This window comes from Numenius arquata, chromosome 1, assembly GCF_964106895.1.
Source record: "Numenius arquata chromosome 1, bNumArq3.hap1.1, whole genome shotgun sequence".
Classification (NCBI taxonomy): Eukaryota; Metazoa; Chordata; class Aves; order Charadriiformes; family Scolopacidae; genus Numenius; species Numenius arquata.
The window spans coordinates 115,543,439-115,561,269 of NC_133576.1; the positions used below are offsets into that span (position 1 = coordinate 115,543,439).

General features: G+C 34.7%; 1 protein-coding gene across 5 annotated transcripts in view; it reads right to left on the bottom strand.

Annotated features, from left to right (window-relative positions):
* NBEA (neurobeachin) overlaps positions 1-17,831 on the bottom strand; it is a 512,389-nt gene that overhangs the window by 357,438 nt on the left and 137,120 nt on the right. For all 5 annotated transcript variants that reach the window (XM_074151162.1, XM_074151191.1, XM_074151181.1 and 2 more), the window contains exons 11-16: positions 14,683-14,791; positions 12,088-12,240; positions 11,441-11,609; positions 1,565-1,644; positions 267-329; positions 61-158 (exon numbers count right to left, since the gene is read on the bottom strand). In XM_074151162.1, the coding sequence (XP_074007263.1) occupies positions 61-158; positions 267-329; positions 1,565-1,644; positions 11,441-11,609; positions 12,088-12,240; positions 14,683-14,791 (672 nt within the window). The remainder of the gene's footprint in view (positions 1-60; positions 159-266; positions 330-1,564; positions 1,645-11,440; positions 11,610-12,087; positions 12,241-14,682; positions 14,792-17,831) is intronic.

Genomic DNA, 17,831 nt, shown 5'->3' on the forward strand with positions numbered 1-17,831 from the left:
ATCTGGAGAGTGATGATACTGGAACTACTTTTAAGATATTTTCTCACTTCACTGTCTTACCGTATCCCATTTCTCTGATCAAAGGCAGGTATCATGGATGCTGGATGTTCGGACATTAGTGCCACTAGCAGCTGCAGCACATCATGAATATTTTCATCCTGTATGACAAGCACCAATGTTATTCTACAAACTAACATCAACAGCAGGCTTCCCATAGAGCTGGTACAATTGGTTACAGTAAAAGATAGTTAATTACAGAAATTTACCTCATGCATTGTTAATAAGTAATTTAATATGCTCTGCAGTTCATCTTCTTTTACTCCTCGATCCTTAAAAAAAAAAAAAAAAAGAGGGGCATTATTTAGAAAAAAATACATTCTTTAAGTTTGGCTCAAAAAAACTTGGACCAAGTCAAATAATCCTAGAATTTTTTTCTATTTAAACTCAAAAGACTAAATTCTCTTTCATTCCATTGCTTTTCCTTATCAAAAATGACAATTCAAAATAATATGATGTCAGCCCTGTATTCCTGCTAGAAAGGACTTTTATAGTGTGGGCCCTCAGATACTATAAACTATTACTGCAACTCCTCCAGTCCCCGAGAGAGAACAGGAAAAAAAAAAAAAGGGGGGGGGGAGGAATAAGCCAGGCCAGAAAATAGTGGTTTTCAGTTAGTCTTAAATGGCAGATTATATGTCAAAGACCAGGGCAACAAAGCTGGTGAGGGATCTAGAGCCCAAGTCTTACGAGGAGTGGCTGAGGGAGCTGGGGTTGTTCAGCCTAGAGAAAAGGAGGCTGAGGGGAGACCTTATCACTCTCTACAACTACCTGAAAGGAGGTTGTAGAGAGGCGGGGGTTGGTCTCTTCTCCCAAGTCACACGTGACAGGACAATAGGAAATACCCTCAAGTTGCACCAGGGGAGGTTTAGGATGGATATTAGGAAAAAATTCTTCACTGAAAGCCCATTGCAATGGGCTGCCCAGGGAAGCGGTTGAGTTACCATCCCTGGAGATATTTAAAAGACTGGTAGATGTGATGCTGAGGGACACGGTTTAGTGGTGGTTTTGTCAGTGTTAAGTTGATGGTAGGTCTCAATGATCTTAAAGGTCCCTTCCAACCTAAATGATTAGATGATTCTATGACTAGCATTCAGCTGTAACAGCGAGGAAGAGTCCTAGACCATGTCAACCAGTGGTAGAACCAAAAAAAAGGATAAAGCAATAACTAACTTAACTACTACCATTACTTTTTTCATTTGACCAATCAAGCAACTATCTACTATCACCTAAAAAATAGCCCAGATACCTGAAAGGTTCTGTAGTGTCATATACTATTTCTGCAAGTACATTTAATAAAATACATATAGCATAGTTTGGTGAGGTTAGTAAGATATATTGTATGGATTTAATACCTTTATGTTGATTAGAAATATGTGCATGAACATAAAATTAACGAGAAACAGACACAATACCTGACAGGAATTATATTTTTACTACTGTAAAGATTCCTATTATATGTATATAACAGATCTCAATGTTTTCCATCTGGAATAGACTGTTTTACCTTCAATATAAGTTGTTTCAAAAACAGAAGCATAAATGCCCTTAGTGATATGATTTCTTTCTGCGAGGGCCGAGGACCATCTGGAAGAAGCAAAATATACCACTTTTAAATATAAATTAATTCCTTTAATGACTGCAGCTTCTTAAGGAAATCACAGTTCCTACAACAGATTTAGTATTCTATTCATTATATAAAAGTTCATATTTGAAAATGATATCATTTATAACCTTTCAGAATGACATTTTACAACCCCAATATACATAAGTGATGTTTCATTTGGAAAAAAATAATAAATGCACGTATATATATTTTATTTTTTTTAAAATAAAGACACAGGAGGATGAAACACAGCAACCAGCTCTAGACTCACAGAACTAAACTAAGGTATGTTCTGTAGGTGTCTTCATATGAGCCAGGAGTTTCAAATCCCAACATAAGCAACTGTTCTCTTTATTGACAGATTTACTCAACTAACCAAATGTCAGTGCCCAATTCAGGATAAAAATTGTCAATTCTATTGACTACATTGAGTTGAATTCCTCTGAAAACAACGGGAATTTAAACACCTAGTACACTGTGGGCATGTAAACTTAAAAGGGTCTGAATACAAAGTCAAATCTCACCTAAACTATGTGATAACAACTTGGAATAACAAAGCCACTGTGTTAAATATCATGTGAATAAAAACCGATAGAGAAAGCATTAATGAAATAATAGTGGTGGCCATTACCTGTAGCAGGAACTGAAGCTATTTAACCAAAGAGAAACTACCATCTGAAGAAAATACTAAATTTAAACCATCAAAAAAAAAAATTTAAAAAAATAATTCTGTAATCCATAATACTTTAAAACAACTATGCTTGAGGAAATACATTAGGAAAACAGAAGTATCTAAAAAATTGAATAAGAAACAGAGCCTGAACAGCTACAGCCACTTGAAAATTGCTCTATTTCCATTCTCCTCTTTCATAAAAAGGTTGAACCAGAAATTTCTTTGTTAAATTCCTGCTTTTCAAAAAATGCATGTCATATACATGCAGTCTTAAATTTTGCACAGTGAAAATAAATGTGGCCTAATTTATTTTTTCATCAACCTTTCTATTTTATGCTGATAAACACATATCAAAACTTAATAAACCTCAATGTCTCAGTATTATTTCCAGTCCGGATGAATGCAACTTTTTAATGAAGACTTTTTTGGTAGTCTCCTTGAAATGAAGCCAGTGATGTACACACAGTAATTCAAGTTTGCAACAAGGCAAAACCTGAAGGTAAGTGTGCTAGTTTTGGCTGAGATAGAGTTAAGTTTCTTCATATAAAAAAAATATCTATTTGTTTTAGATCTGTGCTGAAAACGTTTTTGACAATACAGAGGTGTTTTCTTTATTGCTGAGCAGTGCTTAGACAGAGTCAAGGTCTTTTCTGCTCCTCACACCACCCCCTCAGTAAGTGGTCTGGGGGTGCACAAGAAGTTGGGAGGGACACAGCTGGGACAGCTGACCCCAAATGACCAAAGGGATATTCCATACCATATGACATCATGCTCAGTATATAAAGCTGGGGGAAGAAGGAAGAAGGGGGGACATTTGGAACGATGGAATTTGTCTTCCCAAGTAATTGTTACACACGATGGAGCCCTGCTTTCCTGGAGATGGTTGAATACACCTGCCTGCCAATGGGAAGTAGTGAATTAATTCCTTGTTTTGCTTTGCTTGGGCACATGGCTTTTGCTTTACCTATTAAACTGTCTTTATTTCAACTCACAAGTTTTCTCACTTTTACCCTTCCAATTCTCTGCCCCATCCCACCCAGGGGGAGTGAGTGTGCGGCTGCGTGGTGCTTAGTTGCCAGCTGGGATTAAACCATGACACTAAACTATATTTGTTTGACTAGCAGGAGCAAAAAGAGTGGTTAATCCTCTCAAGTTTTCTTCCCTGATTAGGAGTGAAGAGAGGAGAACTAGGTACTTTTCAGAAAGAAGCAAGTGAATCTCAACCTCTCCCCACCACCACATGTAAAAACAGTAAGGATATTGTGGTAAAAAGCCTATAATATAGGCTTTAAAGATACAGGAACAGTTTTATATCCATACATTCTAATGGCACCATGAAACATTTATTTCCCATTGTAAAAACAGAAGTTGGCTTTCTTGGTACTAGCTGCAACTACATTCAATATTGCATGTGTTTTTATGGCAATGGTGTGCTTCTAGCCAACAGCTATTTTCTTCCCTAATTCAAATGCAGATTCAATTAATCTAACTGCACCACAGAAATCTGTTTCTTCGCACACTCTCTTCCCTCCTACACCTTATTGGGATTCCATATCAGACAATATCTGAAAACCAGGCCTAAAAACTGAGGCATTATGTCTTTTCTGGAAGACTGTAATTGTGGAAACAGAAAACAGAACATTAAGGCAATTGGAAGCTCTGCAAAGCAGTTCTCTAACAGAAATTCTAAGTAGGCATTAAAAAGAAGATATCCCAAATTAACTAGAAACCTGTTCAAAGGTACCCGAGTTTCACACTTCTTATGCAAATACACACTAGTTCCTCTGGAGATGTGCAAGAACCTTGAAAAGGGTTCTTCAACATGCAAAAAAGATACCAAAGGAGTTGTTGCTTGAAGGTTATATGCCAAGCAGGCAAAATGGTGCTTTTTCCTTCAGTCCTCCAGTATTATTTATTCCTTGTATTTTGGTTGTGTCTCGAAGCTTCACTGCATTAGAATCAGAAAAGCCTTTACCTAAAAACCTTTATTAGTTTGAAAAATTAAAAGAGGACTGGTAGAGAAAAATAAGAGAGGCAGGAGAAACTGGAACCTATGTAACCAGCAGACAGCTATAAAGAGTGGAAGAAAGGACTGCAGCAACAGTAATGCAAGTCATCTGATACAGATTGAATGGAACTAATTAATCTGAGAAGTTGTAAAGCTACATAAAACAGATTTGCCACTATAATTGCTATGTCATCACAATTTTGGCTTCATTACTAGTTGAAGAACTTCATTACTAGTTGGAGATTTATTTAAATAAAATGCATTACTGATCAAACCATGGTATAATTTATGCTATAATAAAAAAATATACATTATGCACACATACACTGAGGTAAAAAGATACTAGAAGGTCTTGCTTTTCAACACTACTTTTCGTAGTTTAATGTCTATTAATCTTTGTGTCCATCACTAGATACAGACAACTCAGTGTCACCATCATGCAGAAACTGCTAAACGGCACTGCTAATGACTAAAACCAAATCCAAACCAAATCAACAACAAAGATAATCCTTTTAAGATCAGGTACAGCTACCGTAAGTCCCTAATACAAAATAGCAACATTCTTGTTAATTGGCAAAGAGAAAGGATGCCTCCCTTACCCCACACCAGGATGAGTCACTAAATCATTTCCTGCTTTTAGATTCTTTATGTATTTATTTATCGCAGATAGCACATGATTTGCATCAGATTGTTTTAAATATACACTCATAATGAGAGTTCGTCAGCTTTAGCTAGACAAAAATAAATGAAAAAAATTTATCCAATTCATCCTTGCAGCACAGAACAATTATAGGGGCATAGAACAGAACTAATTAAGAGGGAATAAGTAAACACATTCAGAGTAAAGTACAATCAGTACTGGTGTAAAAAACTGATTAGGAGCTTTGAATAACAAAAATAATGATTTCTAATCCTGTCTTTGGAAATAAACCATTGTGTTATCAGTTCTACAAGCAACCAAATGCAACATTCTTCCATCTGGCTTTTTTATATGTAAAAAGCATGATTTTTCTACTCCTTAAATTAATAAAACATGATACCGATAGCAGAATCTGATCTCCACGCATACATAAATAACATCCCATGTTATGTGGATCACAGAAGGACCTACTTTTTATCTTACTGTTGCAAAGCTAATGAGAACTGAGTTCCATGCTAACCCAGCCCTTGAAATAACTCTGTGAAACTTTTTCTATCCACAAAAACTATAGTTACTTTCTCTTATAATAGTTTTCATAATTCTCACTTTTCTAGATAATGTTCAAAAATACTGGACATTAAAAATTTTTTTGAAAACTCTATTTAACATGAGTTAACATGTACATTAACAACCATGCGTTCTCTAATAGAAGGAAAGATACTGCTTATAAAGGTTCATTCAGAGTAAGAGTTCGGAAGCAAACAGGAAATACTAATAGAGAGAAATTGAATACTAATAGATTCAATACTTAATACTAAAAATACTAATAGAAAGAAATGCTTTGGTCAACAGCTGAAGTTGTAGTCTGGAACTACATACAGACTACTAAGGTAGTCTGGAACTTAAAGTATATTTCTTTCACACAACAATGAACTTGCAAGTATTTAATAGGGATGCTCCATAACAGGGTCCAAAAATACAATTTAACACAATACATTTCTGAGAGCTGTTAACACTGAGTGTTGTAATTTATTTTTTCTTGGGAAAAAAGCCCCCACAATGTTTAGCTTACATTTCTGTTATTGCCTTCATATTATGCTTTCTCATTACTGCATCACTGTTGGTCCATCAGTATTTTCAAAGAATGCCATGCAGTTGGTAAGTAATTCCAATGGAGATTTTTCAAGGCATAAATATCCTGGTGGACTCTAATAAGTTCTCTCTTAAATTTACAGAAATTTTACATCAAATAAATTCAGCAGCATGGAGAATTTTTTTTAAGTGCATAAATGTTTTGTTTTTATTTAAAAAGGTTAATAAATAAGCTATCCAACAATTACTAGACATCCAAAGACGAAAATAAAAGTGTGTTTACATTTTTGTCTGTTGCTTTGATATTAAAAATGTGTGCTTTGCCCTTTCTGAAAGACAATCACAGCTTGGATTTCATTTAAATATCAGTCTAGTATATATTTTGAAAAGATGAAACATCAAAGAAGAATTAAGACTGCTAGCATAAAGCTAAAATGTCTCTGGTAGCTTGAAGTATTATAATTGAAATGCATCATCCACTACAGCAAGATAAAGAGTTAAATCTCTCCCTGCTTATCCTAATGTTCATTCTTGAAACCCACAAAAGAAAATAATTATGGAAAGAAGTAATATAATTTTAAATAATTTTTACTCAATTGCCTATTTCACTGTGTCTTTAGATGCTGCAACTGTTGGGCGACCCTATGGTCTTCTCCCGCTTTCACATCTTATTCTGTATGATTTAACCAAATGTTAAAAGCATGCACATGGCAAATTAAGATAACAGTTATAACCATAGTTCAAGTGTGAAATGTAAAATATAATAAAGTTTAGGGATTCTTTCCTATGGAAATTGGTTTGACTTTTTCTGCTCTTCCCAACATGAGGATTTTTTCACAAGTTCATTTTTAATATGGTCTTAATAAAACATAAGTCACTTTTGTCCTGCCACCTATTTATAACTGGCCTTGTAATTTAAAAACCACACAAACACAACACAAAGAAAGAAAGTAAAACTCAAAATTTTACACAGAAAATTTGCCTCCACTATGTAGATCTATATCTAAAAGATAAAACATACTAAGAATAATTATCAAGCAAGCTGGTACGTATACATTTTGAAAAAGTGTTTCTAATACTTCAGAAGGAAATGAAACAATACAAATTTAGTATACTGAATCCAACAAGAAATACCAGCTTGACACAGGAAAGCAATAATGAAAGAAGATACAAAAGTAAATTTGAAATAAATATTTGAGCCTTTTAAATAATTCAAAACATTTACTCCTATTTTATAAGCTGAATACCAGGAAAAGCAACTTTCATTTTTTAAGAAAACAGTGTTAGTCAAATGGGAAGCTTCAATATTGAGCCACTTTGGCTTTAAACATGGTATACTAAACTGTCAGAACAAAAAACTCACCCACTTTGTGCTTTATTAAGGCAGGGGAAGGCAATAAAACCTTGAAGCAGATTAACTGACTGCAAGTAATAGTAAATCAAACTACTAATATTAAAGTGTTTCAGTATCTCTGCATAAAAAATTATATGCCTAGAAGACAAGAAAGCATCACACTACCAAAATGTCTGCATGAATAAACTTACTTTCTAATATGACAGCAAATTATTTGAAGGCACTATAACACATAACACCAAATTTCAGATATTGGCAGGATTTCCATTAAAGTCTTCTTCAGATCTGAAAAGCCTGATGTCAAGTTAGCTTAGAGTTTCAGTTGCCTCTGATAAGGGAATATCATATGCCATTTTCTTGCATTATGACATTTTGCTGTTTCTTACAGTAAAATTCCTGCTCACAGACAACGGGCCCTGTTCTTTCATTTTGACACGTCAAATGCTACTTAAAATGCAGTTACTCTAACATTCACATAATTGCATTTTTACAGTGTAAGTTTCTTATTTTTACAAACTTTTTATGCAGCATTCAACATTTTATCAAATAATAAACTTGCCAGCTACATGTGGCAGTAGTGGCTGTATGCAAGCTAATAACAATCAAAATCTTAATATTTAAAAAAAAATTAACTGTTTCCAGAGTGGTGAAGTTATGACTTGGTGAAAAGAGGCAGAAAGGAAAAAGCATTAAGCTTATTAACTACCGCTACTTATAGTATTCTAAGCCTCTAACCTTGAATTATCCAGACCTGCGTAACACATTGGCAGGTTGCACTTAATGTTAAAAGAAAGAGCAGCTTGTGAAGAAAAGCCAGGTAATATCCAGGTGATTAAACAATTCGAAAAGTTTTCAGGAATTTTAACAATTCAAAGTTGTTAATGTGAATTTGATAAAAATCAAATATGAAATTAAGTTAATTTGAAATCAAATTTGGCAACCCATCACCTCAGCAATTATTATATTTCCACAGTCATTTGCTTGCAAATCACCACAGTTATTACAGCTGTATTAGTCAGAAGCTGAAGCTCCCTCTGAAATAGCTGCAAAAAACCTCCTAGTGCTGATTTGCGTGGAGAAAATTCCATAGCTATGTTGGATTTTTACATCTATTGCTACGTCACTGATCTTCCTTCCCTGATAAGCCGCCTTTCTTCAACTCACCACAAGGAAAGCCATTTTTACAGACAGGAAAGAGTACTACAAAATTATATCTTGTAGAAAGCACAATTGCACTTGTACAAAGTTGTATCAATTACATGGGACTTTCTGCAACAGGGAGGAAGAGAGAGGACAAGGAACAAGGAAGAAAGTTGAGATTAACCTTTAAAAAAAGTCAAGTTTATCTATAAATCTAACTAAAGAAAAAGGATAAAATTCAGATAAAGTGCATAATAATATGTATTTTGAAAATGTGCGTGCCCTCACAGTTTATCAAACGCCTTCCCAACTACTGTACGAAGGCCTTAGTAATTGTGATTTTTGTTGTCATACTGCTACACCAACTACTGATTGCCTTCCTGGGACCTACCTGGTTGCCTTCCTGAGAAAAACAGCGTCTGAAATTGACATAAATGAGAAGAGAACGTACTATATCCTTAAAATAGGCAAGAATGAAAGAAAAGGTAGGGAAGTAAAACAGCCATATGTATGCTAATTTAGAGTTAACTGATTCATTTATCATTCCTAATTTTGTGTCCTTGTGTACCCCATGCCTTCTGTTCAAATTTTGATGGTTACATTATGTATTTTTTTTTTTAGCTATTCAACTGGCATTACACATGCAAATACTCAAAAAATACAGCTAACCACAGAGAGGCAGATCTGGGCAAGATAAAAACAATCCATACCTCCTACAGAAAGAAATGTCACACTATTTCCACAAAATAGCAAGCCTGGCCAGGGGGAAGGAATACGCAATACATTGTCCAAGTGCTGTTAGGTACTACTATCATGACACAGAAGTACAATAATTCTTTAATTAAAAAAACCACAAACAGGCAAACAAAATACCCAAAGAAAAACACTTCCCACTCCCCCAAAGAAATACAGCAATAAGAAGTAGACAATACTATCAAACTTACAGTCTCAAACTAGCTAAGCAATTTTCCAGATCCTCTGTCCAGGTGTAAATATGGTTGACACCTGGAAACTTTACCTCCCAACAGCTGGTCATTCAACACTCACAAATAGAACATACATATTATAAACTGATCAGCTGATTTTTTAACATCCTAATTCCTCACTGAGATCAGATATGATGTCTGATGGTAAAACTGTACCTGTGCAGCACGACAGTGAAATCCTCAACAGAACAGAGCTCTGAAAGTATGAAACTGGATAAAATCAGTCCCAGGGTAGGATTCAGCTCACCTTAATTTCAGACATCTACAGCATAGCTGCCGTGTGAGACCAGCCTCTAACTTGCCACTGAAGTCAATGGAGATCTAATCAATATAGTTAACGGAGTCTAGAAAGCAACTGCCTTTCAAACTGAAGAGTTCTCAAGTCTGTCAACCAGAGGTAGGACACAGCTTCCTAAAAATACTTCGCAGTGTGATATGGTATGCCATAAGGTAACTAAAATAGCTACATAAAACAAGCATATTTGACACAGGACACCTGCATTGTTCTGAAAGCAGGTGGGAAGCCCCACAGAGACTAAAATCATGGTGGAAACACATATTCAGGCAACTGACTCTTGCATTCCACTCTCTATAATCAGCAGACATTGAGCTCACATGAAGACACTTTCATTGTAGGTACCAAAAATGAACTTAATTCCATTTTGGCAAAGAAAATCTAGGATCAGTGTAAATGGAAAATATATTTTATCACTGACTAAAATTTCACGCTAATTTAGTAACCACCACAATTAATTTTCATAATCTGATATTACAAACTTTTCCTCCGAATGAGCAGAGAACAGAAAGACAGTGTGCTTTTTTAAGGTATTTTTAAAGTAAATTTTAATGACTTTATGAAGAATATAATTTGGCTAATATTATAGTATGACAGAACTATAAATGAAGTCCAGTTCCAACAGCAACTCTTTCTGTAAGCCTTGACAAGTTACAATTTCACTGCCTATTAGGATACCTAATCTAGGATATTAAATTTCTCTTCCATTTTTAATTATTTAAAAAAATACTGAAGAAAAACTCTATGCATACAGCTCACTAACAAATGAAGAATTATCCAATAACATATATATCACATTCTTAAATATTTGGGTATGTGACAGCAATAAACCATCCCCCGATTATTCAATTTCTCAGCATGACAGTAATAGTTACAGAATAAAGATAATTAATAAGTTCTCCTATAGCAATTAATTTTTAAGAGACTTTTAGCCAAATCCTCCCTGCATTACACAAGTAGTCAGCTAAATGTAATGACATTACAGCTGGAGTGTATGGGATTAGAATGATTTGATGCATGTAACACATCTGTTACATGCAGTGTTTAGCCTCTATGTATTATTACTGTATTTTGTTGTTGCTGTCATTCAATGCTTTCTGAGCTAAGCCAAGTACATGACTCTAAGCGAAGTTAAATCAATCTCTATTTTATAAGGGTAGAGAAAAAAAATATTATTAAATGGGAAATACAGCTTCAGAGATCTCAGCAGCAAGAACTAGAAGTTTCCACTCTGTTTTCAAGATCACTTAACACCACCAATCATTCAAAACTCACAAAGCTTTCTTTGTTACAGAAGAGGAAAAATCAACGATTTTAATATCATTCCTAAAGTATGCCCACATAAGTATATGCTACGCAATTGAAGACCAGAGTTGGAATCTTCTGGGAATACATATAAACATAAGGAATATCATCAGAGGTGTAGGATACACCAAAATTACTGGCCTCGTCCTTCTACTGTTGACCACTGATACTGATTATTGCCACTATCTCATTGTCTACAGATCCAAGGAGCTTTCACACATTTACATCATAAATGTTCCTACACAACAAATGTTTGTATTTGCTTTCTTATGCATTGTACTTACCTAATCCTTTAGGAGTAATGCCGCTGCTATCGGCGGGATTTACCACCCAGTAGTAGTATTTCAGTGTGTGCATTAACTGCAGTACTGTTCCTACTCTGCGTATAGTGTTATAGATTGTAGCAGTTCCAATGAATTCAGCTGACAGGTAGGTATACAAAGACAGCTGCACCTGAAGAATAAAACAGTTATCCACACAAATTTAAGTCATATATTAATAAGCTTAAATTTTAGGGGTTTTAGGATTTACTTTGGATATGCTATAAAAAACCTAAAAAATAATAAAAGAACTCAGAGCAAGGACTGGACTGACACCTGGAATGACCCCCGGAAGTGCCTTTCAATCTAAATTTTCTATGATTCATGTCATGATAAAAGTTTTCTATTTTGACTTTTTATAATAAAAGTATATATTATCAGATTTTAGGACCATTCCACTTTTCACTTTGGTCCACATTACCCAACTGTGATTATTTAGGAAAACAACTAATTAATTATCAGAGATGAAAGATAACTTTTAATAGTTTTTATTAAACCAAAACCTTGTTATTACCATGTTTTAAAATAAAAAAAAAAATTAAAATCCTAAGTACCATGGTATAAAAGAATACTTGTAGGAGAGTCGTAATATCATTCAAGTGTACAATTACCTTTGCAGGGGTATGTATCCAGATAGCAGGATTAAAAAGGATGTGATCACATAATTGCTTAAGTAGAGGTGCGCCATGAGATAATCCATCCAAGTATTTCGCAAATGACAAAAATTGTTCCAGAACTGCTCTGGTTATATGAACTCTAGATGACTAGGGAAAAATAATCAGAAAGAACAAAGATAAAGAAAAACTTTCTTCCTTAGTATACTTACAGCAGAAATATAAAGTGATATTTTCATCAGGTTCGTCTTTACTAAATACATGCAACCTCATATGTTTTTATGTCATTGAATATGAACAGGAAAGAAAAAAAATATCAGCAACTTATACTTTCTAATAATATTAATGGTCTTTCTAGTGGCTACATTTAATGGGTTAAAAATATTCATCAATAACAGGTTAAATACTTTTTCTTTCTTTCTTTTTTTTGGGTTTGTTCTTTTTTTTTTTTTTTTTTGGGGGGGGGGGGGGGGGAGGGGTGTTTGTTTTATTATAATCCAGTCAGAATTCTACATTTTACAGCACAATGCCTTGAGAACTTAAGTCATCTCCATTTAATAATTTGTCTTACTAAAACTGGGTTTCTCAGTATGTAAACACATGTTACTGGTAGACTTGCTTTTGTTTCTTAAACATCAATAGGTATTTGAAGGATTTGGGTTCAAAGTTCCCTCAAATTTCAAGAGAGTCCTTCAGTTTCATAGCATATGCTATAAAGTCACTGTAGAGAGCTGCTCCTATGCAGTAACATGGCATGCAGACTTTGACATACTACTTTATACATTAAGTTAACCAAAGGAACCAATAAGAAAAAAACACTAAACATCTTTCCCCTTGCCTTCCCTAAAAAATGTTCCAATTACTTTTAATGCTGTAAGCATAGTCTGGGAATGAGCAGATTTGTTATTTTTAGAAGTCAAGTCCATTTGTGAGTAATACAAGTTCAGCTTGGATGCTGAGTTTCCTTTGGCTTGTACATCACAATTCACAATAAATAGTCTGCAACTAATAAGAACAAAAATGTTATTTTGAAGTTTAAGTTAGGAAAAAAAAAATCTTTCTGCCCTCTCTGAAGCATTTGATCACATGCAAATAAACAACAGATAATTTACAAATAATAAAATTGAGCCTGGCTAGGAAATAAAATAATTTTTTCATGTCATGTGTGCCAACTGAATATACATATACTGAAAAAATAAAATACATCATTTTGAAAAACTGCAGCTAAAGAGAATATAGCATAAAAACCCCTAGAAAACAGCATATGCTGTAAAAATTGTTGTGACAGAAATCAATCAAAATCCTTTAAATATGCACATACTCCGAATTTAATAACTGTAGCAGCTGTTAATTAGAATAGTACACAAACTTTTAAAAAAAAACTTCAGATACAACATTCTAAATCGATGCATTCAATGTGTGTAAACCATAGTGCTCTATTTAAGAGAATGGGACTCCATGAGGACTCACTAGCCTGCCTGTACAGAACTTACAGAACTGGAGCTAACAGCTTTGTAAAATTCATTCTGGTCATGTCACAAGAAAACCTACCACTGGAAAAAAAAACCACCTTAGACTAGTTCTTTGACATTCTAAATTACACCTACTTAGTACAGAAAAAATAGAAGCATAGAAAATAATCTGCTTTTAGGTATCACTTCAGTGAAGATAAAGTCTTTCTACTGTAAGAATGTATTTTCCTAGCTGAAAATAACATAGGGAATAGAATGAGAAAAAATATTTATAAGTCTTCTTCAAAATTCACTACATTTTGAAAGGTGAGATTATCATTATTTAATTTCACCATTGGACAACACAAAGCTTTGTTCATAGCTCCTCAAATCGTTTTTCTACTGACCTCATGCTAATGAAAAATACAGTTGCAGCCATTCAAGAATGACAGTCATGAGATTCAACTATAACAGTATTACTGTTTTAGTACAGTAGTTTGTTTTCAGATTATTAAATCACAGTAACATGGGCCAGGAGACAGGTAACGTTTCTCAGATAAGCATCTCAACTGAACCTCAATTTTGTGATAACTGCTGATCATGTCTGAAAACAAGCAAGTAAAGGGAATGTTCCTTGCAACTGTTTCTTTCAGAAATGAAATTATTTCACAGCTTTTCTTATTCAAAAGGCAGAGCAACTATTTCAACTATTTCAGAACTGAGCCACAAAGGATTAATTTAACTTTTATTAACATACACAAAAAAAGAAATTTAAACCAAAAAAATGATGTATCTGTAATACGCTTCTACAAACTGGGAACATGAGAACTTTCCTAAATGAGGGACTGGGGGACAGAGAGTGGAGAAACACAAATGAAAACACATTGAAGTGATTCACAAACAGATCTAAAGTAAAAGCATAAATTAGACAAACAGGATCAACTCCAGAAAACTGATTCTTTGAATATTGACATATAAGAGAATAAGGAAGATGAAAAGACTCCTGTAGACAATTTATAAGTATTACAAATCAAAAATATTTTTATCTCAAATAAGTCTTTGAGCTAAATGACTGAAAATAAAACAATGACAGTAGAAATAATAACAAAAATTAAAAAAACCCCAAACCCTCAAAACGTACCTTTTCAAGGAGGTAGCCAATGACTAGAAAGCCTTTTCCACCAAGCATTTGTTCTTGCATGGCTACTGAACTCTTAAGAAGCTCAACCAAGAAAGCCAATAGGGTAGCACTGCATGTAAAGAACAAGTATTTTTTCAGATTACAAAAGCAGAAAAATCAATCTATTACATTCTCAGTATTCATCAGCTATTAAGCGGACAGAAACAGGCTTAAAGTGGTGAACCATTCTTTGAAAGAATACAAATCTTACTTTTTCTGACAAATTTCTCCACTGATTGTTCACATATTACAAAGATAGTAGCGGGAGTTCATATTCAAACAGAAGTGCAAAAACCATTTTGTCAGCTCTCCTGATTTGACCAGGACTATCCCAAGTTTTAACTATCCAGTCCTGCAACTTGCAGTTCTAGCCGAAGGTTTTGCAGTTGGAAGAGGCAGGAGATGATGAGTGGGATCCAGCTGACAGTGCTAGAATGATGCAAGTAGGGGCTGTGTCAACCATTTTACCACCCATAGTAACTGCTAAATTGGCAGCAAAATTTGCAGTCACTAGATATATCATCATTCCACACTTTCAGTCCCTAGAGTCGCTACTACCACAGAAATGAGGCATAAAATGGCCAATCACGCATGTGGGCAATGATGCCCACCACAAACAACAGAGGAACAACAGCAGGGAAAAGAGCATCCTTTGTACTTTCTCCAAACGAAACACGACAATAGTATGTAGGCCTTACAAAATAAAGGCTGAAAATCACTTTCATCCAGTTAGGAAAGCACAGAGAGACTTCCAGAGGCCACAAGGAAATCACCCAGCAGCCCATCCCAGCTCTATCTCTAGGTAGTGGTGTTCAGAAAGCACAGGAAAGGGGCGGGGTGAAAGTGTTCAGAAAAGTTTACTGTTTAGAAACAGAAAAGATATAAAAGACTTCAGGGGACAGACTCAGCAACAAAAGTGAAACTAAGTTATGAAAACAACAGAAGAAACATGACAGATCAATGCATGGTGGGAGAAAAATCACAGTTGACTCTTGGGTGGTGCGAGGGAAACAAAAATACACTCATCTGTTGCTGAAAAACCCAGAGGAAAGGGAGAAAGAAAACACCCCCACACTTAACGACAGAAAGGAAGTATTTAAAATGATTTTTCAAATATATCAAAAAGGTATATGATGGAATGCATTGTACTGCATATACAATGCATACATAAAGTCATTATTCCTTTTCTGAAAATCAAATAGGTATAACGATTCCTAGTTGTACTGACAAATATCTTCAACCATGAAGGTTTTCACACAGGTGGTGGGCACTGGCAAGGGTGAAAACTGGCTTTTGCAGCTATAAAAAAAAGTGAATTAAAGGAAATGTTCGACCTGCATTTTATAAATTGCAGCTTTACTTACAGTATATAGTCAGCTAAAGGTTCACTTGCCCTCCAAATACAATCTTTTACTTTGAAATATATGTTGAGATTGGTTAATCCATGTCAGCACCAAAACATAATCAATTCGCTGAGGAAAACAAGATTTATTCTATTTGGTGAGCAAGGCTGCCATGCGAAAAGTACACAGTGTAGGCTAAGTACATGCTGTGAACATGAAATAGTGCCTTGTCTCACTTCATTGTTGAATGGTCACAATAATCAGTCTAAAATCACATACAGAATGCTCCACAAAGTGTCAGCAGTAAAAGAACATAGATAATATCCATTTACAGTTCTTCAAAGCTTTTATCAAAACAGCCTGTCAAGCTGTCACATCAATTTCAAACCAGGTTATATGCATCAATTTTTTCTTACCCCGACTGAAAGTTTGTATTGTATTTGTCATCTAAAATAAGATATTCATCATTTTTACTACATGACAATCCATAAGAAGCTCATGTAAAGGGCTGAAGATTTATATTTAGAAACTTTTTTTAAAAAGCATTGAATAGATCATTCCATATAGATGGTGGTTCCTATCACCCTTTGTGAGTAACCTGATGACTTTGGAGGACAACCCATTATGCATTAAGTTAAGAAACAGCATACATCTTTGCAGGATTAGGACCTACATAAAATAATAAATACTATTAAAGAGATTTAGAAGATTATTGTACCATGAACATGGCACCAGTCTTGAGTTTAAAAGGTTCTACTTCCACTTCTATAAGTGACTTATCAAAAGCCCTTTTCTTTGTATTGCAGTTTACTTGTCCATTCTATGAACTTAGATGGAAACTCATGGGCTGGAGTTATTCTCATCTCATATTAATACAATCTCTATGCAATTGATAGAAATTCTGATAGGACTCCAAATACAAGTTATAAGACACACTGACACCCTAACAATAACAATTTTTCTCTCTTTTCTTCTTTTTAAGTACACATAAATCACACCATAACTCAGAAATAATCAGTGGCCAGTTAATATTTAACCATGCCGCAGACACAGAAACATACAAGCTGGTTTTGTGCAAGAAAGACTGAATCAACAGAGTTTATTAATTCAGATGCAGATAGTGCCCAAATATCACTTTTTAGATATTAACCACCTTTATGCAGTGCATGGCTGAACTGATTAATGCTGCCTGCCCACATCAGCTCTGCAAAGAGCTACCTTAGCTGTCAGCAAAGCGATGCCAAGGTTTCTAGTTCCAGGAAAATGTATTAATTCAGCTAATACTTTTGTGAACGAGCTATGCTTTTCCTTAAGTCTGAAATGTCTTTTAGCATCTATAGAACCAGGCATATAAAGACACCACAAGCCAGGTCTGCAGAGTCAGCTCAGGTCTGCAAGTAGTAACTCTAGCTTCTAATCCTTCTGCATTATCCAATATTGCCATCATAAATAGTAGAGTTGACTGTAGTATATAGTAATTCAAACCTTGGGATAGCACACGTGAACGCATCATTACACTTTACACCTTTGAGCACATAAAAAAATTCCAAGTACCAGAAAAAGCAGCAGTTATGGAGAACTACCTGGCAGTCGCACAGAGGAACAATGAAGTTTGAGGTGAATACTGTACAGGACCACAGTATTGATGAAAATTAGCACCATAATTAAATGTAACTAACAGTTTGTCCATGTCATTATGCAGGAAATGAAGTAATTAAAAGATCTGTAATATTTTAACTGATTGAAGAACTGTAAAATCAAAATGGA